At 57.7% G+C, this 19,367-nt stretch overlaps 1 protein-coding gene across 3 annotated transcripts in view; it reads right to left on the bottom strand.

The window, feature by feature from the left end:
- The window catches only part of IFT122 (intraflagellar transport 122), a 72,876-nt gene that overhangs the window by 9,142 nt on the left and 44,367 nt on the right, over positions 1-19,367 (bottom strand). For all 3 annotated transcript variants that reach the window (XM_056128994.1, XM_056128991.1, XM_056128992.1), the window contains 7 exons: positions 17,545-17,742; positions 13,602-13,742; positions 10,362-10,415; positions 7,782-7,943; positions 4,060-4,226; positions 1,674-1,845; positions 244-346 (listed from right to left, as the gene is read on the bottom strand). In XM_056128994.1, coding sequence (XP_055984969.1) covers positions 244-346; positions 1,674-1,845; positions 4,060-4,226; positions 7,782-7,943; positions 10,362-10,415; positions 13,602-13,742; positions 17,545-17,742 — 997 coding nt within the window. The remainder of the gene's footprint in view (positions 1-243; positions 347-1,673; positions 1,846-4,059; positions 4,227-7,781; positions 7,944-10,361; positions 10,416-13,601; positions 13,743-17,544; positions 17,743-19,367) is intronic.

Genomic DNA, 19,367 nt, shown 5'->3' with positions numbered 1-19,367 from the left:
TGCAGGGCTGACCACGAATCCATGGGCTGAGGCATCCGAGGGCTTGGCATTGAAGGGGTGGGTCTGCCCAGATCGCCTGCAGAAGCCCCAGGCCAGTCTGTGTGGAATCTGGGGGTGCCCCCATCAAATATATCCCAGCCCCAGATGCAGTGGTCTGCAGGGGTGTCGGGGCAGGGGCTGGGCAGCCTCTCTGGGCAGAGACTCCTCCTGGCCTTGCTTCCACGGCCAGGCATGGCAGCCTACCTTTCTGAGCCTCTTCAAAACGATCATTCTCAGCGAGCCACTGTGCGTAGGGCACGTAGATGTCGTCCTTATACTCGGGATGCTTCTCGCCCAGGGCGAAGGCCTGCAGGAAGGAGCAGAGGGTTCTGCCCACGGCGTCCCCAAGGAAGCACCGGCTGGGCTGAGTCCATTAGGGGTGTCAGATTTTGCCAGCCTGAGAGCACAGAGGGGGAGCATGCCCCCCCACCCAACCCCCCAGAAGCGCAAAAACAAATCAGCTCTTTGAAAACAAAAGGCAATTAGCAGCAATATGCAAGCTCCTGGATTCAATAACAACACAGTCTGTTTCTGGACCACAGAAGCGGCACAGAATCGGAAACATTTTATTTTGAGGGTTTGCGTGGGCTCCTGGAGCGCTGCAAACAGATTTCTTTTAATTGCAGGCAACACCTAAGGAAGCAGAATTGACACGATCCTCGTCACTGCTTATTAGCTCTCAGAGAGGATGGTGCCCTCACTCGCTGCTGCAGGGGACCCGTGGCTACTTTCATTGAGCCCAGAACCGGAAATGAGTCACCAGGGACAGGACATGGCAACAGCGAACAAGCTGGTCTGACACCCCGCCAAGACCGAGTGGTTCAAAGATGCTCTGATTGCGGCTGCTGGAGAAGACCTCCTGCCATCCCAGGTGGAGAAGCCAGCATCCCTCAGCAGCGACCTGGCACCTCACCAGCTGGAGCGACTCGGAGGGCAGGAGAGCCGGGCAGCGCTTGCCCAGAGGAGGCCTGCGAAGGCGCGATCAGGCAGCCTAACTGGCAGCTCTAGTGAAGTGAGAACCACGGGCGCAGAGAAGACTCGGTGAGGGAAAAGGCGTCGTGGGCCGGAAGGAGCCAAGCCAGAAAAGGCTGCTTCCGGCCCTGCCACCTCTCCTGCAGGCCTGGATGGTTGGTTCTCACCTGTTCTGGGCTCTACCTCTCCTGCGGGACTGGACGGTTGGGGTTGGTTCTCACCGGCTTCCGCCCCCTGCCCCCTGCCCTTTCCTGAGGGCCTGGATGGTTGGTTCTCATCTCCTTCTGCCCACCCTCCCTCGCCCTGCAACCTCTCTGTGGGCCTAGATGGTTAGTTCTCACCTGCTCTGGGCCCCCACCTCTCCTGCGGGCTGGACAGTTGGTTCTCAACTGCTTCCGGCCCCCCGCCACCTCTCCTGTGGCCAGGCGGTTCTCTCCCTTTGCCCCAGGAGGGGCCCAGTAGGGAGTAGGCAGCACGCCCCCGGGAAGGACAGAGGGCAGTTCCTGCCCCAGTGCCGCATGGCCATCACACAGGCATGTCTCACGTCAGAGGTGTCGCTGTGGTGCCGCTCAGAGGCAGCTCAGACCCGGGCAGGCCTGGAGCTGGGCGTCGGCGGACGAATGAATGAATGGACGGGCGAGCGAAGAGCCGGCCCCCCTCACCTCATCCCAGCGCTGCGTGTCCACGTGCAGCCGGATGAGGGACTTCAGGTCGCCGATCTTCAGGTAGGTCTCGGCCGCGTAGCCGGGGTTCTCCAGCTTCCTGAAGTACTGCGCGCACAGCAGCAACGGCTCCCGCTCCGCCTTGTCCAGCTTCCGGGCGATGTCGATCAACCTGGAGAGGAGAGGGCAGTGAGGAGAGGAGCGAGTGGGAGGACGCCCCCAGGAAAGGAGCTGAGGGCAGGCGGGTATGGGGGACTTTTGCCGTCCATGTCCCGAGGCCTCCTGGGGCGAGAGGGCTGAGAGACCCCGGTGACGATGCCGGCCACAGGCCCTGTCCCCCACCTCACAGGCCTCCTCAGCAGTTACTGGACCACCAGCAGGCCGTGGAAAGAGAAACGCATGTCTGCCCGTCACCTCCTGTCCCCAGCTCATGTTCTCACTACACCTCCTCGCCCTGCGGGAGGGGACTGTTGCCACTTGACTAAAACTCTGGGCCAGCCTGCTGGGAACTGTCCAAGCTCGTGGCAGGCCATCGAGGTGAGAGGTGAGTGTGGGCCTGCTCTGGGCTCTGGAGAAGGGCCAGCGAGGAGCGCTGCCCTCCCCACGGGGGACACAGGGTGCTCCCCTGTGGGGAGGCTGGGGTGCGGAGCAGCCCAGGTCTCCCCGAAAGGCTGCTATCCTTGCTCCTAGTGAGAAAGAACAGGGAGGCAGCTGCCGTCTCTCCGGCAAGCTCAGGGACCTGTCAATCTACACTCTGAATAATAATGGCCTCTAAAAATAACACTGCTCCCTCGGCAGAGAAAAGGACATGTTTTTAGGGAAAGGTGGTGCAGCAGCCCTGGCGTACCCCCGCCCCAAGCCAGCGTTTCTGGAGGAGAGGCACCAGCTCCAGTCAGATCTGCAGGGGGCTGAACCTGCACCGCTCGGGAACCCCCACACCCCGGGGTCACCAAGTAGCTATTGTCAGCAAATCAAATCAGCAGGAAAATGCCACAGGGAGTGGAGCCTCAGTGTGCCTGGGTCTGCCCTGAATCACCCTGGCCATAAAAAAGGATCATTTTGGAGGCAAGGTCTGTGCCTCAAGTTCCCCCAGAAAACCACCATTTCTGAACAAGAGAAGCTAGAATCTAAGTCCCAGCACATGCCAACCACTAGCGGGGCTCCTCTCCTTCCTAGGCCCTGTCTGCGCCGCCACTGCCCACCACGGGGGCACCGGTTCACTTCCAGAACAACTACAGCCATCAGGACCCAGACTGAGTCAACTTTAGGAGTCCCTCCCCTTACCTGTGACAACATGTGCACACATGTGTATAGGCATACACACACAAGTCCACACATACATGTGTACACATATGTAGCGCACACACATTCACAAAGCACACATGTATACACATGTGTACTCATGTACAGAGCACCCCCATACACATAAACATGTGCTTGCATCACCCGCACATGCATGCACAGGAAGAGACACACACAAAGTGTACATGCAGATACATATGTGTACGCACATGCAGACACAGAAGCAGACATATGCAAACGCACACACAGAAGCAGACATTTTCACAGAGTGTGCACGTGCACACACACGCATGTGTGAAGCCCATTTTCTCTGGGTCCATCCCTGCTGGCTGCCCAGCCTCCAGCCCTCTCCTCATCTGGCTCCCAGGGCTTGCGTCAGCCTCCGTGGCCGACAGGTCTCCCCCTCTGAGCCCGGCCAGACCCACCCATCCCTCTGGCCTGCATCCTTGCTCCTTCCTCCTCCTCTTTCTTTTCAATTATTCTCTTTGGGGGCTGTGCGCAGGACTTACTCCTGCCTCTGCACTCTAGGATCACTCCAGCTGAGGCTTGGGAGACTCTGGGGTGCCGGGGATTTAACCCCGGCCAGCCTCATGCAAAGCAAGCGTTCTCCTGCTGTCCCACGGCTCTGTCCTGCCCGGCCTCTCCTTCCTGCAATGCCTCCTGGAAGACACCTGGTTTCTCTGAGGCTTCCTGTCTCCTTCCCTGAGATGCCCATCATGTTCCTGGCATCACTTCCTCCCAGGGTACTTGGAGTGTTGCTGAAGTCCCCGACCGTTGGAGCTCAGCTCCTGGACTGACAGCTGTTGGGCCTCGTGGGGTCCCTTGGTTGGTGCCCTCCTTTGGAGAAACGGTGTGGGGAGGAAAACCCAGTGCCCACAGAGGGCTGTGGTGCCAGGCCCACAGTGCGAGCTCAGCCAACGCCGCTCTGATGCCTGGTGGCACCCCTCCACCCCCGCCCCAAGACTCGGCAGTTGACTTGTTCAATTCGTGGGCCCCCAGACCCAGTCACTCTCCTGAGGGACTGAGACAGGCTGGCACGGTGACACGCTGCCCAACCCTTCTTGGGGCAGGGCTGGGCACCTACATGTCCACCCAGCCGTGGTCGCCGCTGATCTCGATGGCCTTGGTGTGCTCCCCCGCGGACATGTACATCTCCACAGCAGCTTTGGGCTCGTTGATATTTCGAGCCCAGTCCGCCTGCTTGGTGATTAGCATCTTTGTTTCTTTGGGGTCTCCAGATCCAAGGAAATCCTGAGGAAGCACAACAAACAAAAGCCCTCGGGTGAGAACTTCCTGCCGCAGCATGACGTCAGGCGGCACAGGGAAGGGCGTGTGGGCTGCACGGAGCAGGATGCAGGCCAGGCTGGGGCCTGCAGCAGGCAGGAGGGCGCGCAGTCTGCCCCAGGCCAGTGTCAAGGACTTCGCCTGAGCTTTTCCGGCCTGGCCCACGAGTGCGCATTTTTTTAGTGAAATACTTTCCGGACTCTGAAAACTGCGCAAACTATGGGGAGGGGGGAGGGTTGGGTCTCTCGCCTCTCTCCCTCTCTCCTCTCTCCTCCAGTGTGTATCTCTTCCTCTGGGGCAGCTCAAATATTCAGACCTACTCTTTTTTTCAGATAATATGAATGACAGCACGTGCCTGAGTGAGATTGAGCACATGGTTCCCGAAAAGTAAATGGATAAACCGCTTTAGAAAGTTCGAGAGGAGCCCTCTGCGCCCTCCCCTCTTCCAGCAGCGCATGTGGGAAGTGTGTTCACATCCGTCTTCCCAGTCTAGTCAGGATAGGTGTTGCTGTGCTCTGCCATTGGGGTTTGCCTGGAGAGAAAGAGCCACCAGTGATCTGGTCAATCATTTCTCTGAGCGGCGTCTGCGGGTGGGGACGGCGGGGCCACAGGGCCTAGAGGGACCTTCTGCCTGTGGTCGGGGGCCAGGCCTGCGTGCGTTCCACCGCCAGAGACCCTTCAGGGGCTGTGCCAGCTTCCCGAGCTGCCTGGGGAAGGCAGGAGAGACGGCCCCAGAAAATCACCTCACTTCGGGATCCGTTCCCCAAAATACAAACGTGGGAGTGTGCCTCAGCTGAGGCCGCGCTGGTGCTGACACTTTTAAAGGTGGGGCTTTTCAGAAAGGGAAATTGAGCGCGCTGAGAGCCCGGCTCCGCCATTAGGTGAGTCTCAGGAATAATGAGAGCAAAGTGTGGAGTGTCAACCCCGGCTCGGATTAAAAAAGCACTCCCTCCCCAGATCAGCTCTCATTTGTCAGGAATGTAGAGGCGACGCATGCTAAAAACCCACTGGAACAATTAGTGCTCTCTTTCTTTCCCCTTTGATTCCAGGATAATTGGGTAGCCCCTAAAATAATATCTTAGATGGCCTGAGACAACCAGCAGTTTAAGGGGCGGCAAGGGCCTCTGGCCGCTCGAGGCGGCGGATCCAGCCCAGGCCAGGCCCCTCACAGGCCTGCGGTCTCCCCGCGCTCACGGGGGCGGGGGCGGGGGCGGGCAGGCAGCCCCTGGCTCGGTAGGTGCCCGGCGTGGGCCCTTCTAGATGCCTCTTCGTTTTTGGTAGCTCTCTTCCGTGGACCCAGAGTCAGAAGTTCTGTCCGTCTGGCTGGACAAACGAGGTGGGCTCCTGGAGAAAAGGCACCTGAGAGAGCAGAACTGTCCTTTCAAGTGCAAGGAGTCGGGGACTACAGTGAGGGGGCAGAGGACACGGGGAGCCGCACCCGGGCTTGAGGGAGCCTCAGTGCCACCAGCCCAGCTCCCGGAGCCCTGACTGAACTGACGCTGGGTGGCTAAACGGTTTTTCCAAAGCTTCACAGACCGGGTTCCAAAGGCTCTCCGGTTCTGGGAAGCTGACTGACATGTTATCTGGGGGCCATGGCAGAAACCCCCCCCTAGGCTGGACGGAAAGAGGCCCAACAGGGTGATGAATGAGACGAGGCAGTGTTCTCATGCGTGGTGATTTTGATAAGGACATGCTACATAGGAGTTAAGAGCATTATAATTCCCTTTATCACCATATAAACATGTCACTTATCCGGAAAACGTACAATTTATTTGTACGTGGGAATGTAATTTAAAAATTTTCCGAAAACCAGATTGAATCCTGGGAAGCAATTTTCAAGTAAACAAAAACATGCCATGTTAATAAGCACTGTGGACCCTCCCCCCGCATAATGTGTATGTACACACTTCCTCAAGTTCAGACTATTGGGGGGGTTGAAACGAAACCAACCTACTTGGAATTGTGACTGAAAACTAAAACCAAAAACAACCCCCAGAATATTTACCTTCCGAGAGAGAAAGACCAGATGGAGTGTTTCTGGGTGGGAGAGCGGGCCCGTGCGCGGGGGCTGGGCGCGGGGAGCCACCTCAGCTGTGAGGGGAGACTTGGGGGCAGGGGCGGGGTGGGGCCGCCGGGAGCCGTCGGGCCGGCAGCCGCTCAGGGACTCCCCCGTGGTTTCATGGCTGTCTCCCTCCCACATGACCTGTGCCACGCTCAGAACCAAGCACCGCGGGGCTGTTCCTCTCTGACAGGAAAATGGCAGTTGGACAAAGCAGTGTCTTTCCCAAGCTCCTCTCCCACCTCCCACCCCTGCCCGGGCACGGCCTTGGCTGAGTGAGTGGTTGGGAGGTTGCTGGGGCTCCTGAAGGGGCTTTTGGACTGGAAAAGCAAAGGCGGAAAGCTGACTCCAGCCTGGATTCTGTCTCTAAGGGTTTCAGACTTCAGTTGAACGTTTTTGTCTTCAGCTGAACTGTTATCCCCAGAGACACACTGATTTTATACAGCCCCAATATGAAGGAGTACAGAATCGTGTGTGTGTGTGTGCACGCGCGTCTGTGTGTGTGTGTGTGTGTGTGAGAGAGAGAGAGAGAGAGAGAGAGTGAGAGAGAGAGAGAGAGAGATGCATGGCACCCAAGTCTGCGGAATGGGATGAAGGAAGAGGCTAAGGAAACAAAGAGGTAAGGTCCCAGGTGCTGTGTGGGTACTGACGGCAGAAACACCCAGGTCACATCCCAGCTGCCCTGACATAACCTTCAGCCGCCAGCATCCGACCAAACGGTGGCAGACAGAAGAGTGCAGTCATCTACGGGAACAGAGAAGCAGAAAAAACTGGGGAAGGTTTTCCATCTTGAACTTGTGAGCTAGATAATTACCATTAATAGCCACTAATTGGTTGTGGTGATGACTCATTTAATAGCATTCTGAAGCCTCTTCTGATGCTACCAGGAAAGGTGGTTTAACCATGGCAGTCTGAGGAGGAAGCCCAGCTGCCCCGCGCACCATGGAGCCTTCCCTGGCATGATGGGCACCGTGAGCGTCCCCACCATCCCGGCGGACTCGCTCTCACATGGCCACTTGGAGCCCTCTCTGGAAGCTCCCGCGAGCTCCAGTGAGGAACAAACCTCAGGGGCTCCTCCAGAAATCCCTTCTCCGTCATCCCCTCCAGACCACTGCAGAGCCCCTGTGCTCCTCTGGAGGGGCAGGACCACTTGGAAGGCAGGTGCTTCGGGGCACTTTAGCCAGAGTGACTCCATGGTCCGATCTGAGAAGGGCAGAGGACACTGACCAGAGGCTTCAGAGAACTGGTGGGGGCAGCCTGGACCTGTCAGGAAGGGAGAATCTGCTTCACACTCAGTCCCCTGAACTCCGTTGCTGACAAAGGTCTAAACCGTCCTGCTCTGACGGCAGCCTAGAAAGGTAACTTTTAGTTCGGCCTCGCCATGGCCACTGAGGGTTCCCCCGTGACCCGTTTGTAGGCCACTGCCGTGTGGGCAGCCCAAGGCCCAGCACGAGGTAGGTTACCTTGGCGTACTCAAACATGCGCAGGTCAGAGTACATGTCCAGCGCGAGGCTTTCGTGCCCGCTCTTCTTGTACAGTTTGGCGGCCTCGTGGAACTTCCCCTGGTAGGAAAACACATCTGCCAGAAACAGGTCATTGTTGGTCTCTCCCCGCTTCTTCCTCTCCTGGAAAAATTAGAAGCACAGGAAATGGCCTCTGCAGCCATGGCAGGAAGCAGCCCTCACAAAGGCTGGACGTTGCTATTTCAAGTGAAGCCCCCGGGCCTGCCTTCTGGAACCACTTTTGGCTCCTGGGCTGTTGTGTCTCTCACCTAGGTTTCTGATGGGAATGCTGGATAATAAAGGCAGATATTTTTTCCAGACAAGTGCAGATCAAAAGAGAATGGAGCTTCTGTTTACTTAGTGGAAATTCCTCAGGGCTGCTTTCTTCCAAGGCAGCCACCACACAGTGAGGACGTGGTGGCCCTGGGTGCCCCAGGCCTCTCGGGTGGAAGTGTAACTCCACCACGATGACAGCAGACCAGGAGAAAAGTCTAGGGCCTCTGCCCAAGAAGGAGACCATGCAACGGGATGGTAAGTCTAGGTGAGTGGCGCTACAGGCTGACCTCTTGTTGAGGTTAGACCTACACTGCCCACGCAGGCCGGCCCAGCAGGAAAACCAACACGGGTCACCCCAGGGATGCCAGGATTCCCTGGGGATGAGTGGCGGTGAGACAGAGGGGCGTCTGGACTCCGTCTGCCTGACGCCTGGTGCCCGTGGCCCCCCTGGCACATCCCGAGTCCCCACCTGTGGGCACAGACACGCACCCGCACGCACATGGCGCACAGCTGAGGACGGAGCAAAGCCGCCGGCCCACTCCTTCCCGTGTTGGGGAACATTCCGAGTCAGCAGCGTGAGTATTTGTAAACACGCAGCAGCACCCCGTCCCTCCCCAGCACTTTCCTTTGGCTTGTGTTCCAGCAAGTGTATCACAGTGGAGGGAGCCGAGACATTGAATCAAACTCCTAGACAAGCTGGTGAAAGTTTCAACAGCTGGAGGCAACATGCTTCTTCACTGACAGAAATAATTTTAAAACCTCCAAAAAAAAAAAGCACATAGTTTAGGGTAATCCGTCAACTCCTAATAGTATGAAGTGAATTAAAATCTGGCAGTGATATGAAAAAAGAAAAAAGAAATCGAGGAGGCCGGGGACAGCTAGTATGGCGGGTAAGGCGACTCACTTGCCTTATATACCCCCCACCAGGGTTCGATCCCCGACATCACATTTGGTCTCCCGAGCCCCACCAGGAGTAAGCCTGGAGCACCACTAGGTGTGGCCCAAAAACAAAGACAAAAGAAAGCAAAAAAAAATAAAAACCAAAAAATGAAACAACAATAACAACAAAACCCAACAAACAAGATGGATTTCACTGAGGCCTGGTCTGTTGTGGGCCCTGCATCTCACATGGGCAACAAACACCCGTGCACAGACACCTCCTGTCCACGCAGCCCCCTGGCCTCCGCTGTGAGCATGCATCCAAGCCGCCTCCTGAGAGGAGCCTGGGAAGGACCGTGGCTCCCGGAAGAAGGCAACTAACTGGCCCTGGGGAGGCGCTGGGCTCTTTCATTCACTCGGCCCCATCACCCAGCATGCTGGAAGGGGCCAGCGCTGGGAACGCAGGGAGATGTGCAGGGAATGATGCTGTTCCCTTCCAATTCTGGTTCAGACCCACAGGTACGGAGCAGCGGGTTCCCAAAGGATGTCCCATGGGTAGGCGGCACGGGCGTGACGGTCAGATGGAGCCCACCAAGTCCTTTCCCAGGCAGCTAAGTAAGCCCCGGGAGACACAGACTATGGGCGGGGGTTGGGGTACCAGAGGCAACTTGGCCTTAGAGACCCTGAGCTTGGGGAACAGCAAACTGGCTCAATCCCAACCTGGGGCTTGTCTGAGGAGCGCAGGCCCGCCAGCCTCTCTGCTTCATGCACACCAGCGGTGAGAACAGGCCCCGCCTTGGTAGGTGGTGAGGCCGGGCCCACCATCTCGCGGAACGGCAGCCCGGGTGCCCCCGCAGGCTCACGCCGGCTGGCCCACTGGGCTCGCACGGGACTTGGCCCACGCCGTTTGCTGATTTCTCACCGCTTCCATATGGGGACTCAAATGTATCTCACATTCCCAATGCCTCACAATAAATCTGTTCCGAAGAACAAACACGTTCGCCTTTTGCGACAGGCACCGAGGAGCCGAGAAGAGTGCGTTCCTTCCCCCAACCCGTCTGGGCACAGAGGCCTGACCGCCTGGAGCCCCCAGTTCTGGCCGCTGAGCAGGGTTTGCCCCACGCCGGGACCCTGCTGCCACACCTCCCTCCAGCGCTGGGGCTCTGGGGAACGAGTCGCCAGGCGTGTGGGGAAAGGCCTCCTACCCTGGCACCCTGAGGGCCTCAGTTCTGGGGACGAGAGCGGCCATCCTTCCAGCCACCCTGAAAGCCAGTCCCCTCCCGCCCACAGCAGGGGCCAAGAGCCCCAGAGGGGAGCAGCCGCTGCCCCACCCCAGCACTGACAGCGGCAGCGGTGAGCTGCTCCAGAAGGCAGAAGCGTCTGTACCTCAATGCTGCTGATGAGCTCTAAGTACCGCAGGTCTTGTACCCTGGTGAAGGCCTAGGAGGAAGGAAGAAAAGAGTCAAATCACCTGCCTTTGGGGCTTCAAAAGCCGGTGATTGGCTGGGGGTGGGAAGTCAAGCTTTAGAACTGAGCCGGGAGGCAAGGAAAGAAGCAAGCACTGATTAATCGCCGCGTGTTTGGGAGGCTTCTACCACCCAGCGAGGCTCGGCTTTATCCCTGGGATTAGTCCCTACAAAGACCTGCAAAACGGTCCGGGCCGCATCCATCACTCTGGGATTAGGTGAAACCAAACCATGCCACTGCAGGCTGCTGGTGCGGCCGGGGAGAAGGGCCAGGCCGACACCCCGCGGCTGCCCCTCGGGAATGGGGTGCGAAGGGGTGCTAAGAGCCTGCGCTTCACCTCGGTGTGGAGAGCGAGGAGTGCACTCTGCTTACCGACAGTGCATAAACAGGCACGCGGGGAGAGGAGGAGGGGAGAGCGGAGAAGGACTAAAGATGGTTTCTGGAAGGAAGGGGGTAGGGAATGAATCACTCCCAGTCCCTGGAAGGCAAACTCTTACGCAAATCCTTAAAGTGCATCTCTTGTCTTGGGCTCATAATAAAGCCAAGACTTTAACCCATTTGCTGCTAGAAGTTTCTTGACGGGCCTCTGCTGGCCAATGATGGAACAAAGCTTCTGGCTCCTTTGGGGCTGTGCAGAGGGTTCAGCAGTGGCCATGCCACCTTGCCGGGCGGGTCCTCCCGTGGCTCTGTTGTTAGCCCCCGCCCCCCCAGCCAGCGGGGCCTCTTCACACTTGCCCTGCTGGACACAGGCACCGGCAGGCCCTGGGGTGCCTTAGAAGGGGAAATGTAGAACCACTTTGGCCTTCCTCCTTCCTAAAAGGATTTGGGGAAATGAGCAAATCCTCCGGCCTCCAGCCTCGCAGACCATCTCAGAGCCTGCGCCGGTGTGATTCCATCTTCATTCCAGGGAGCCAGGCTTTGGAACCAGAGAGGATCATGTCTTGGTCCCTCACCCCCTTTGAAAAGAGTGGGGGAGAGGGTGGGGAGATTAACTAGGACACTGAATCTCACAGGGCTAAAAAAACACACAAGTCTGAGTCCAGCTTGGCCCCGCATCATGGAGCAGAAGCCTGAGAAATGGGTGACTGAGAGGGCGTCCCTGTGGGACAGACAGGTGTTCACGGGCAAGGGAAGAGGACTCAAGGGCCCGTGCTCCAGTGGTGCCGTGCTCTTGCAAGCCACCCGCCAAGAGCTGGGCATCCTGAAGCTGGGAGCCGGAAGCCTGCTCACGGCCCATGGCAGAGGATCCAGGGCACCTTCCCCATCTGGGGTGGAGCTCTGAGACAACCCTGCCGGTCTCTGAATGTCCTTCCTTGCCCCGAGGCTCCCCAGTTTTCCTCTACAGAAACGGGGTACCATCTCCAGCCCTTTCTGGATCAGCTCTGCCAGGAGTCATGGTGGGAGGCTTCTGCTCCCCACTTCCTCCAGCGGGGTGCACTCTGCATCGGGGCAGCCAGGCTGGCGCGGTCAGTCACAAGGCCCTGAGTAACCCGGCAGGAAGAAGTGTGTGCGGGCGAGGAGCTCAGTGGCTCTCCTCTGCCACCTAGTGGGTGCGGGGGTCTATGGTGGGGACCCACCCTCACCTCCATGCCTGCCTGAGTGACTTGGCAAAGCAGAACATGAAAGGACAGGAGGATGTGGCACCTCGATAAAACGATAAAACGAACAAGTTCTAACCTCGGGGCAAAATATTCTGTCTTGAACACAAACGCTTCTACTCCCAAGGTGTGTTTAGAGGGTATGGGTTGGGCAACGGGGTGCTCAGCAAAGGGAGGGTCTTTAGTTTCTATGCTGAACTCCGAGCGCTTCTACAGCACTGAGCAAGGACCACGCGGTCTGCAAGGGAAATTTCCCTCTCATTCCAGCTAAAAGCTAAGAGCAAACAACATCTATTCTAGAAAACCTTTGTTATTCTCCCGCCCTGGAATTTCTGGGTAGGACAGAAGAAGGGAGATTTCTTCTCAGAATTCTTTTTTGTCGCTGTTTTGTTTTTGTCCTCTAGGCCACGCCTGGCACTTCGCAGGGCTTACCCCTGGCTCTGCCACTCCTGGCCGGGCTTGGGAGAACACATGGGGATGCCAGGGATCAAACTGGTTCGGCACCATATAAGGCCCCCTGCTGTACTATAGCTCTGACCCCCCCTTCTCAGAATTTGTGTTTGAGTTTTTTGTCTGCTTACTTGTTAGGGCCCACCCCTGGTGGTGCTCAGGGACTACCCCTGGCTCTCTGGCTTTGTTCTCAGGAAGCTTGGGGAACCATATGCGTTGCTGGGGAGTGCAGCTGGGTTGGCCACATGCAAGGCAAATAAAAGCCTTACCCACTTATCACCCTAGCCCTTCTTTTCAGAATTCTTAACGCTCCTCCAAAACTACTTCTCTGACATGCAGCAGACCCATAAATAGAATAGAAATCATCCTGATAGGATAGTGACTGGACGTTTGGCCAGTGTCTGTCCAGCCCTGGCTCTTCTGACAACCTGGATGCCTTCACGCAGGCATTGCAGTGTGTGATAGCACTGTCCAGTGTTAGGAGGGAGTGTGCACTGTCCCATGTGGGAGGCCAAAGGTCAGATAAGTCTGGGCGCTCTGGTCTAGAGGGAACCCAACGCAGAGACATAGCTGGTATTTTCTAACGTGACATATCCAGCGACTTCTGAGGTTTTGATAGGCCAAGCTACGAAACGACTCCAGAAATTCTGCCAGGAGGGTCTGTGGGCCAGAGTCCTACTGCTGGTTCAGAGAGCTGTGCACCTCATGCTCACACTCTGCAGAGCGCAGAGCAGCAGTGCGGGGCGAGAATTCCATTCACTAATGCCAGCCCGGTGCCAGGCTTTAAACAAGGTGCCCGATGTAAGAAAGGGAGTAGGAGGGTGAGCTAGACTCTTCCAGGTGCTATTCCTGCCTCAGACTCTCCAGGTCTGTGGGCTGCCACTCCATGAGGATGCCTCTTGGTTTGACAACTGAGCAAACTGGGAAAGGCTGAGACAAGCCCAGCTCCAGCTCCGTTAGAGGGGGCTGTGCTGAGATCTAACTCAGGGCAGTCCAATTCCAGAGTCCCTCCCACACTCTGGACACATCACCTGGACTCCCGTCTACCTCCCCTCCCGCTCCCCAAGGGACCTCTGGGCACCAGACGTGCTCAGGCAGACGCACTGCTCACCTTCTTGGCTGTTTCAAACTCTAACCCTTCTAAAGCCTCCATGGCCAACTCGCGCCAGTCGGTGTCCGTCACCCCTAAGCAAGCAATCTGGTAGGCTTCTTTGAACAGTTTCCTGTCCAGGTACTGGTACATTGGCGCTGACTGCAGGGGAGAAGACAACGAAGGCAGGGCTCAGATCAAGGCTAAGAGACACATACAGCTCACTGCACATGCACGCTGACTTCACAGCAAAGGCCTGCAGACCAGCCCTCTCCCCCACGGCCCAGCCCTGCTTCACTGGGCAGCAGCAAACTTCCGGCATGCCCTGTCCTCCACCAGACACAAAGCCAGTGTTGTAGTGACATAGGCAGTGACACTGCCCAAGACTTACAGCTTAGGAGAGGCTTATCTGAGGATGCAGTGACGCCAGACCCCACACTCCTCACTGCGGTGTGTGTGCACAGGAGGCTGACCTGGGCCTGGCTCTTGGGGAAAGAAAGGGCCAACCTCGCCCTGGCCAGGGCCCCCTGGAGCCTTGGGGAGCCGCGTCAGTGCTCGGGGGAGTAAGGGAGAGCAGAGAGTCACCAGCAGTTCCTCTGGCTAATGGCTCCCAAATGTGGAGCAGGAAGTGCTGTTTTCTCCATTTGGGGACTTTCTCTTTGAAATTTCCGGTTTTAGGACTGGAGGCCATTTCTCCCATTGTAAGCCGTCTGTCCTCTAACAGCATGATGTGGACACATTATTATTTTTTAAGTTTTTGGTCACATCCAACGATGTTCAGGGGTCACTCAGGGATTGATCACTCCTGGTGGTACTCAGGGGACTATATGGGATGTCAGGGATCAAACCCGGGTTCAGCCATGCACAAGGCAAGTACTGTACTATCACTTGAGCCCAAGATGTGGACACTTCTAAGAACTGGGGGTGGGTGCATCACCCACCCCACCCTTTCTTCCTTTCTGGGCGAGCAGCGAGCTGGAGCCCAGGCCCTGCTCCTCCCCATCCTAGCTGTGGGCTATGCAGGACTGTAGGCCGTGGGCAGAGAAACGCTCTGCAGATGATTGGGTGAGGGGCAAAAGTGGGCCTGCGCCCGCCTCCTCCCAGCCCTGCTCTCCAGACCACGGGAAGGCACAGCCCCATTCTCCGGGCCACCCGCCTACCCAGGCTTCCCAGGCCTCCGAGGATCAAGTGTCCCCGCTCCCACCCCAGCTCAGTAATGAGCTTTCCTGCTGTGCTCCTTCCCCGGCAGAACTGGGGTTCGCAGTGTTTGCTGTTTTAAGACTGTCGAGGATCAGGGTGGGGTAAGAGCAACAAGAATGATGACAATGACAGGAACTGGGCCAGACGAGCCGTGAAGGTGTGTGGAACAAGGCCCGGCTCGCAGGGAGAGAAGCTGCTTGAGGTCACAGCTGGTTTGAGCAGCAGAGTCCAGCCAGTGCGCCTTCTCCACAGTGCTCAGTGAAGCCTTCGCCACACTGACAGTTCCACAGGGCACAGCAGGGGCCAGCAGGGGCCGCCTGGGGGGCTGGTTCGGGAGGCGCAATCTGAAGAGGGGCTTAGAAATCACCCTGAAGGGCCAGATGCCCACTGAGCTTATCTGCCTCACTGCTGCACCCCTAGCATGAAGTCACCCCCACTCAGAAGGCCGAGCGGAGCCCGCTGCCCTACTTGGCAGCCCGAACCACGGGCTCTTGCACAAGATGATGTAAATCTCGAAAGGAAACCAGAAATCCCCGAGCGGGCCTGCTGCTTTCTCCCGCCTCTCCCGGCCCAAACCACAGGATGGCTGGAGACAGAGGCCACAGAGAAACAGCCTTTGTCTCGAGGTTGCCTTTCCGACCCGGGCAGGCAGCTGCTGCATCAGCAGGAAGGCCTGCAGCCGGGCCGTGGGGGGCTCTGGCGCTGGGCTCCGCAGGACTGGGCAGAGGAAGCTCCCGCCACCCCTCAGGCCCCTCCCGGCCAGCCAAGTCGGGGAGCGGCAGATTGCAGCTTTCTTTGAGGTCAGAACAACAATCTTGGGACTGACGCGCAATCAGGAGAGGCTGTTTGGCACAACTGTGGGAGATGGTTGGGGCTGGAGCGATAGCACAGTGGGTAGGGTGTATGCCTTGCATACGGCTGACCTGGGTTTGATTCCCAGCATGCCATATGGTCCCCAGAGCACCACCAGGAGTAATTCCTGAGTGCAGAGCCGGGAGTAAACCCTGAGCATTGCCAGGTGTGACCCAAAAAGCAAAAGCAAAAAAAAAAAAGACAACTGTGGGAGATGGGGTTTCCGGGTTTCTGGGGGACACAATGTGTGAGTTTGGGATGGGGAACAGATGAGGGTGGCAAGGAAACACTCTGGGTGGGGGTTGGTCTTGTCCCCACCCCACCCCAACCCTCCCCACTTTACTCCTTTCTTCCTCTGCTGATTCCTACCAGCACTTATGGGGTACCTGCTCCATGCCAGAGTTTTCAGAGCCAGGAGAGACTAGGGTATTTGCAGCGTAGAGGAAAAAAGTAAACGCAACCTGGTTCTGGACAAGAAGCCACAGCAGGAAGCGTGCAGGGACACAGACCGTGGGGCCCCCGCCAACGGGCCCAGAACCTGGTGTAGGGTCCTTTCTGGTAGAGGCCTTGGAGGCAGCCAGTGGACTCTACGGAGGCACGAAGCTGACGGGGAGGGAGCAAGGACTCGGCTAGGAAGAAGCTGCCAGCTCCAACAACAGGCAGGCCTCCAGGGCCTCGCGGTCCAGCCACGGCGACTGGCTGCGGACTTGCGGATCATTCGTGTCACAGGACAGGACGCGGTCACGGGGAGTCTGGGAGCCTGGGATGGTTCCCAAGTGATGCTCATGCCTGGCCTGGGTGAAGCTCCAGATTCTGTCACTGACACCAGCACCACAACTAACAACAGGGGCTGAAGAGATAGTACAAGGGGGAAGGCCGGGCATGCAACTGACCCCAGTTTGATCCCCAGCACCGCACGGTTCACTGAGCAGCACCAGTAATGACCCCAGAGCACAGAGCTGGGAGTGGCCGCCTAGAATCAGCCAGGATGGCCCAATCACTCCCCCCAATAATGGTATGGGAATCTGGGGAGATAAGTGGTAGAGCACATGCCCTCATGTTTGTGTGTGTGTGTGTGTGTGTGTGTGTGTGTGTGTGGCCCCAAGTTTGATCCCTGGTACTTTGGGGTCCCCTGAGCAATGCTGGGTGTGATCCCAGGAAAAAATGATGGTCAGCACTTACTCTGGCTCCTAGGGATCTGCGCTCAGGGATCACTCCTGGTAGGGCTCAGGGGAACACATGGGCTGCCAAGGATGGAACCCAGGTCAGCCCTGCGAGGCAAGCACTCTGCCCATAGGACTGTCTCTGTCTTTCTCTCTCTCTCTCTCTCTTTCTCCCCTCAGGAGCTTTTCTTCCTCTGGTTTGCCCACAGACAGCATGGGGGGTAGCTGGTCAAGTGGTCGCAGGGGCCTCTGGCCACACCCTGTCCCTCTCTCTGTCTAAAGGCTGATGTCCCCCCTGCCCGGCTCTCCTTTCTGGCAGTGGTACAGTGCCCAGAGGAGCAGCAGGTCCCAGCTCGAGGCCAGCTGTGCCTACATTGCCATGTTTCTGCCCTGGCCCCTACACTCCGGTGCCCCAATTCTGTCCTAGTCTCATTTCGGGGTGCTTTCAGCTCTCTCTTTGGTTCAGCCTTCAGCCCCCAGACCCCATGCCACCCATGACCTTTGATTCTCTCACACTCCCCTTCCTGTGTCCAGTCTGCCAGGCTCCCCACTGTGCACCCCCATGCACGGCACTCAGTGAAACCCGACAGACACCCCCATACAGCCCTCCCGTCCTTGCCAGGAGCAAGGGAGCCCGAGAGTTCAGCAAAGCTGCACTGCAGGCTCGTGGCAGACATGGAGGCTGAGGCTCCCCCCAAAGTTCCAGCGAGGAGCTGAGCTCTCGGGGTGTGTCAGGCCCCCCGGGTTACCTGCGGCACCTCCACAGCGGACATGGAGAAGACGTGGAGACAGAAGATCTTGGAGCCGTTGTAGCCCACCACGAAGCCCTGCAGCTTCTGCTGGTGCACGGGGAAGGTGCTGGCCTTGATGTTGAGGTGGCCCCCGCCCGAGAAGCACAGCATGTCCTCACACTGCGTGTTCCAGGCCACGCTGTTGGCGTTGGGCTCCTGGGGGACGGGGATGGCGAGGAGGCTGTGACGAACAGCCTGGGAATCCGCTCTCCCCCGCCCCAAGCCCCACTCACGTCCTTCCAAAGCCTGAATCACACTCACTGGTGAACAGCGGGATGGAGAGACTGGGAGGAAGGGGCAGGGGTGTCTGGAAGAAAGGGCTGGAGGGGCAGAGGCAAGCTCCTCTGGGCTCTGGGCAGGCTGGCGCTTCCGACTAAGCCAGAACAGGAGCTCCAAATAGTCGCAACTAGACGATGAGTCGCAACTAGACGGCGATGCGGCCCCTGCCACTAAAGCATGTCCACGGCCAAGCGGTGAGGCTGAAGGGCAGCACATCACAGACTAACAGTGATGGTCTCTGGGAGGCCTGAACCATGTTTGCTCTTTATTTTCTAGATTTTCTTTCTTTTGGGGGGAGGGATGGGGAGCTATGAATTGTTTTTTATATAATAAGAAAAAGAACAGTGGGTTATTTTTAAAATTAGAAAATAATACATTGTCTCTGCATTCGCCATTCACACACTGTGGAAACACAGTCCCCCGGAGGGGGCAACCCCCTCCCTTTCCCACCTCCTCTCAAAGTGTCTGGCGGGTTCTCAGCCCAGGCCGCACACGCACCCCTGTGCTCCGGGTCTTCCCCAAGGTCTCCTCTCTGACTGTGGGCACGGAAAATGGAAAACGATGCAGCTGTTTGCATCTGCAGGGGCGGAGCGAAAAGGAACACCACTGTCGCCGAGAGATAGAGGGAATGTTTATGTCTCCGGATAAGGCTGGCGTTACCGTCCCGCCTCTGTAGAGCCACAGCGGGGACCGGAAAGGAAACACAGCACACACACCCCCTCCCACGACAGTGCTCGCAGCCAGGGCTAAGGTGTAGGAGAAGTCATGTTTGGGGACCTAGGTCGTGCCACGCACTAAGCACGAGGCATGGTGGCATGTTGTTCAGTCTTGTGGCAATCTGGAGGGGCAAGAACTGGAATCATTTGAGAGAGAGAGAGAGAGAGAGAGAGAGAGAGAGAGAGAGAGAGAGAGAGAGAGGAGTGGCCCAGAGAGCTGTGCTACGAGGTGGGGGTCACCCGGTAGACAGCATGGAGGGGCCTGTCTGCAGGGCCTGGTGTCCTTCCTCCTGCATCTGCTTCCCCAGAGCGAGAGGCTCTCATGCCACTGACGGGGGTGGCCCCTTCTGCTAAGCCCCCACCCAACCCCTAGAGGAGCTCCAGAGGGCCTGGGTCTGTCTGTCGTCACCTCCTAAGGTGGCGAGTCTAAGGGGCCATCGGTTTCCGGGCGGCCTGCCTGCTTCCCAAGGCCCCCAGAGGCCCGTATGGTACTGAATCCTGCAGAGGCCCGGGGGTGGGGCTCTCTTCCCTCCCACCACAGACCAAATAGGGAGTTAATCGGCACCCCCAAAGTTCACCTCCTGCTGCTCATACATCCATGTGAAACAAAGAGCAGAGGTGGGGAGGGGAGATGCTGGGTGCACCACACGGTCCCACAGAGTTTCTGGGAAAGACCCTCAACACAGAGCCCTGCAGGGCGTGGCCCCAGAATAAACAAACAGCACAGGGCCCTTCCCCGGCTTCTTTCTAGGTCTAAACCGCTGGAGCTCACTCACAGGCCTTTCC

This window comes from Sorex fumeus, unplaced genomic scaffold, assembly GCF_029834395.1.
Source record: "Sorex fumeus unplaced genomic scaffold, SorFum_2.1 ptg000072l, whole genome shotgun sequence".
In the NCBI taxonomy this organism is placed as follows: domain Eukaryota; kingdom Metazoa; phylum Chordata; class Mammalia; order Eulipotyphla; family Soricidae; genus Sorex; species Sorex fumeus.
Note: the sequence above shows the minus strand (reverse complement) of the source record. Positions and strands in the feature narration are given on the sequence as shown.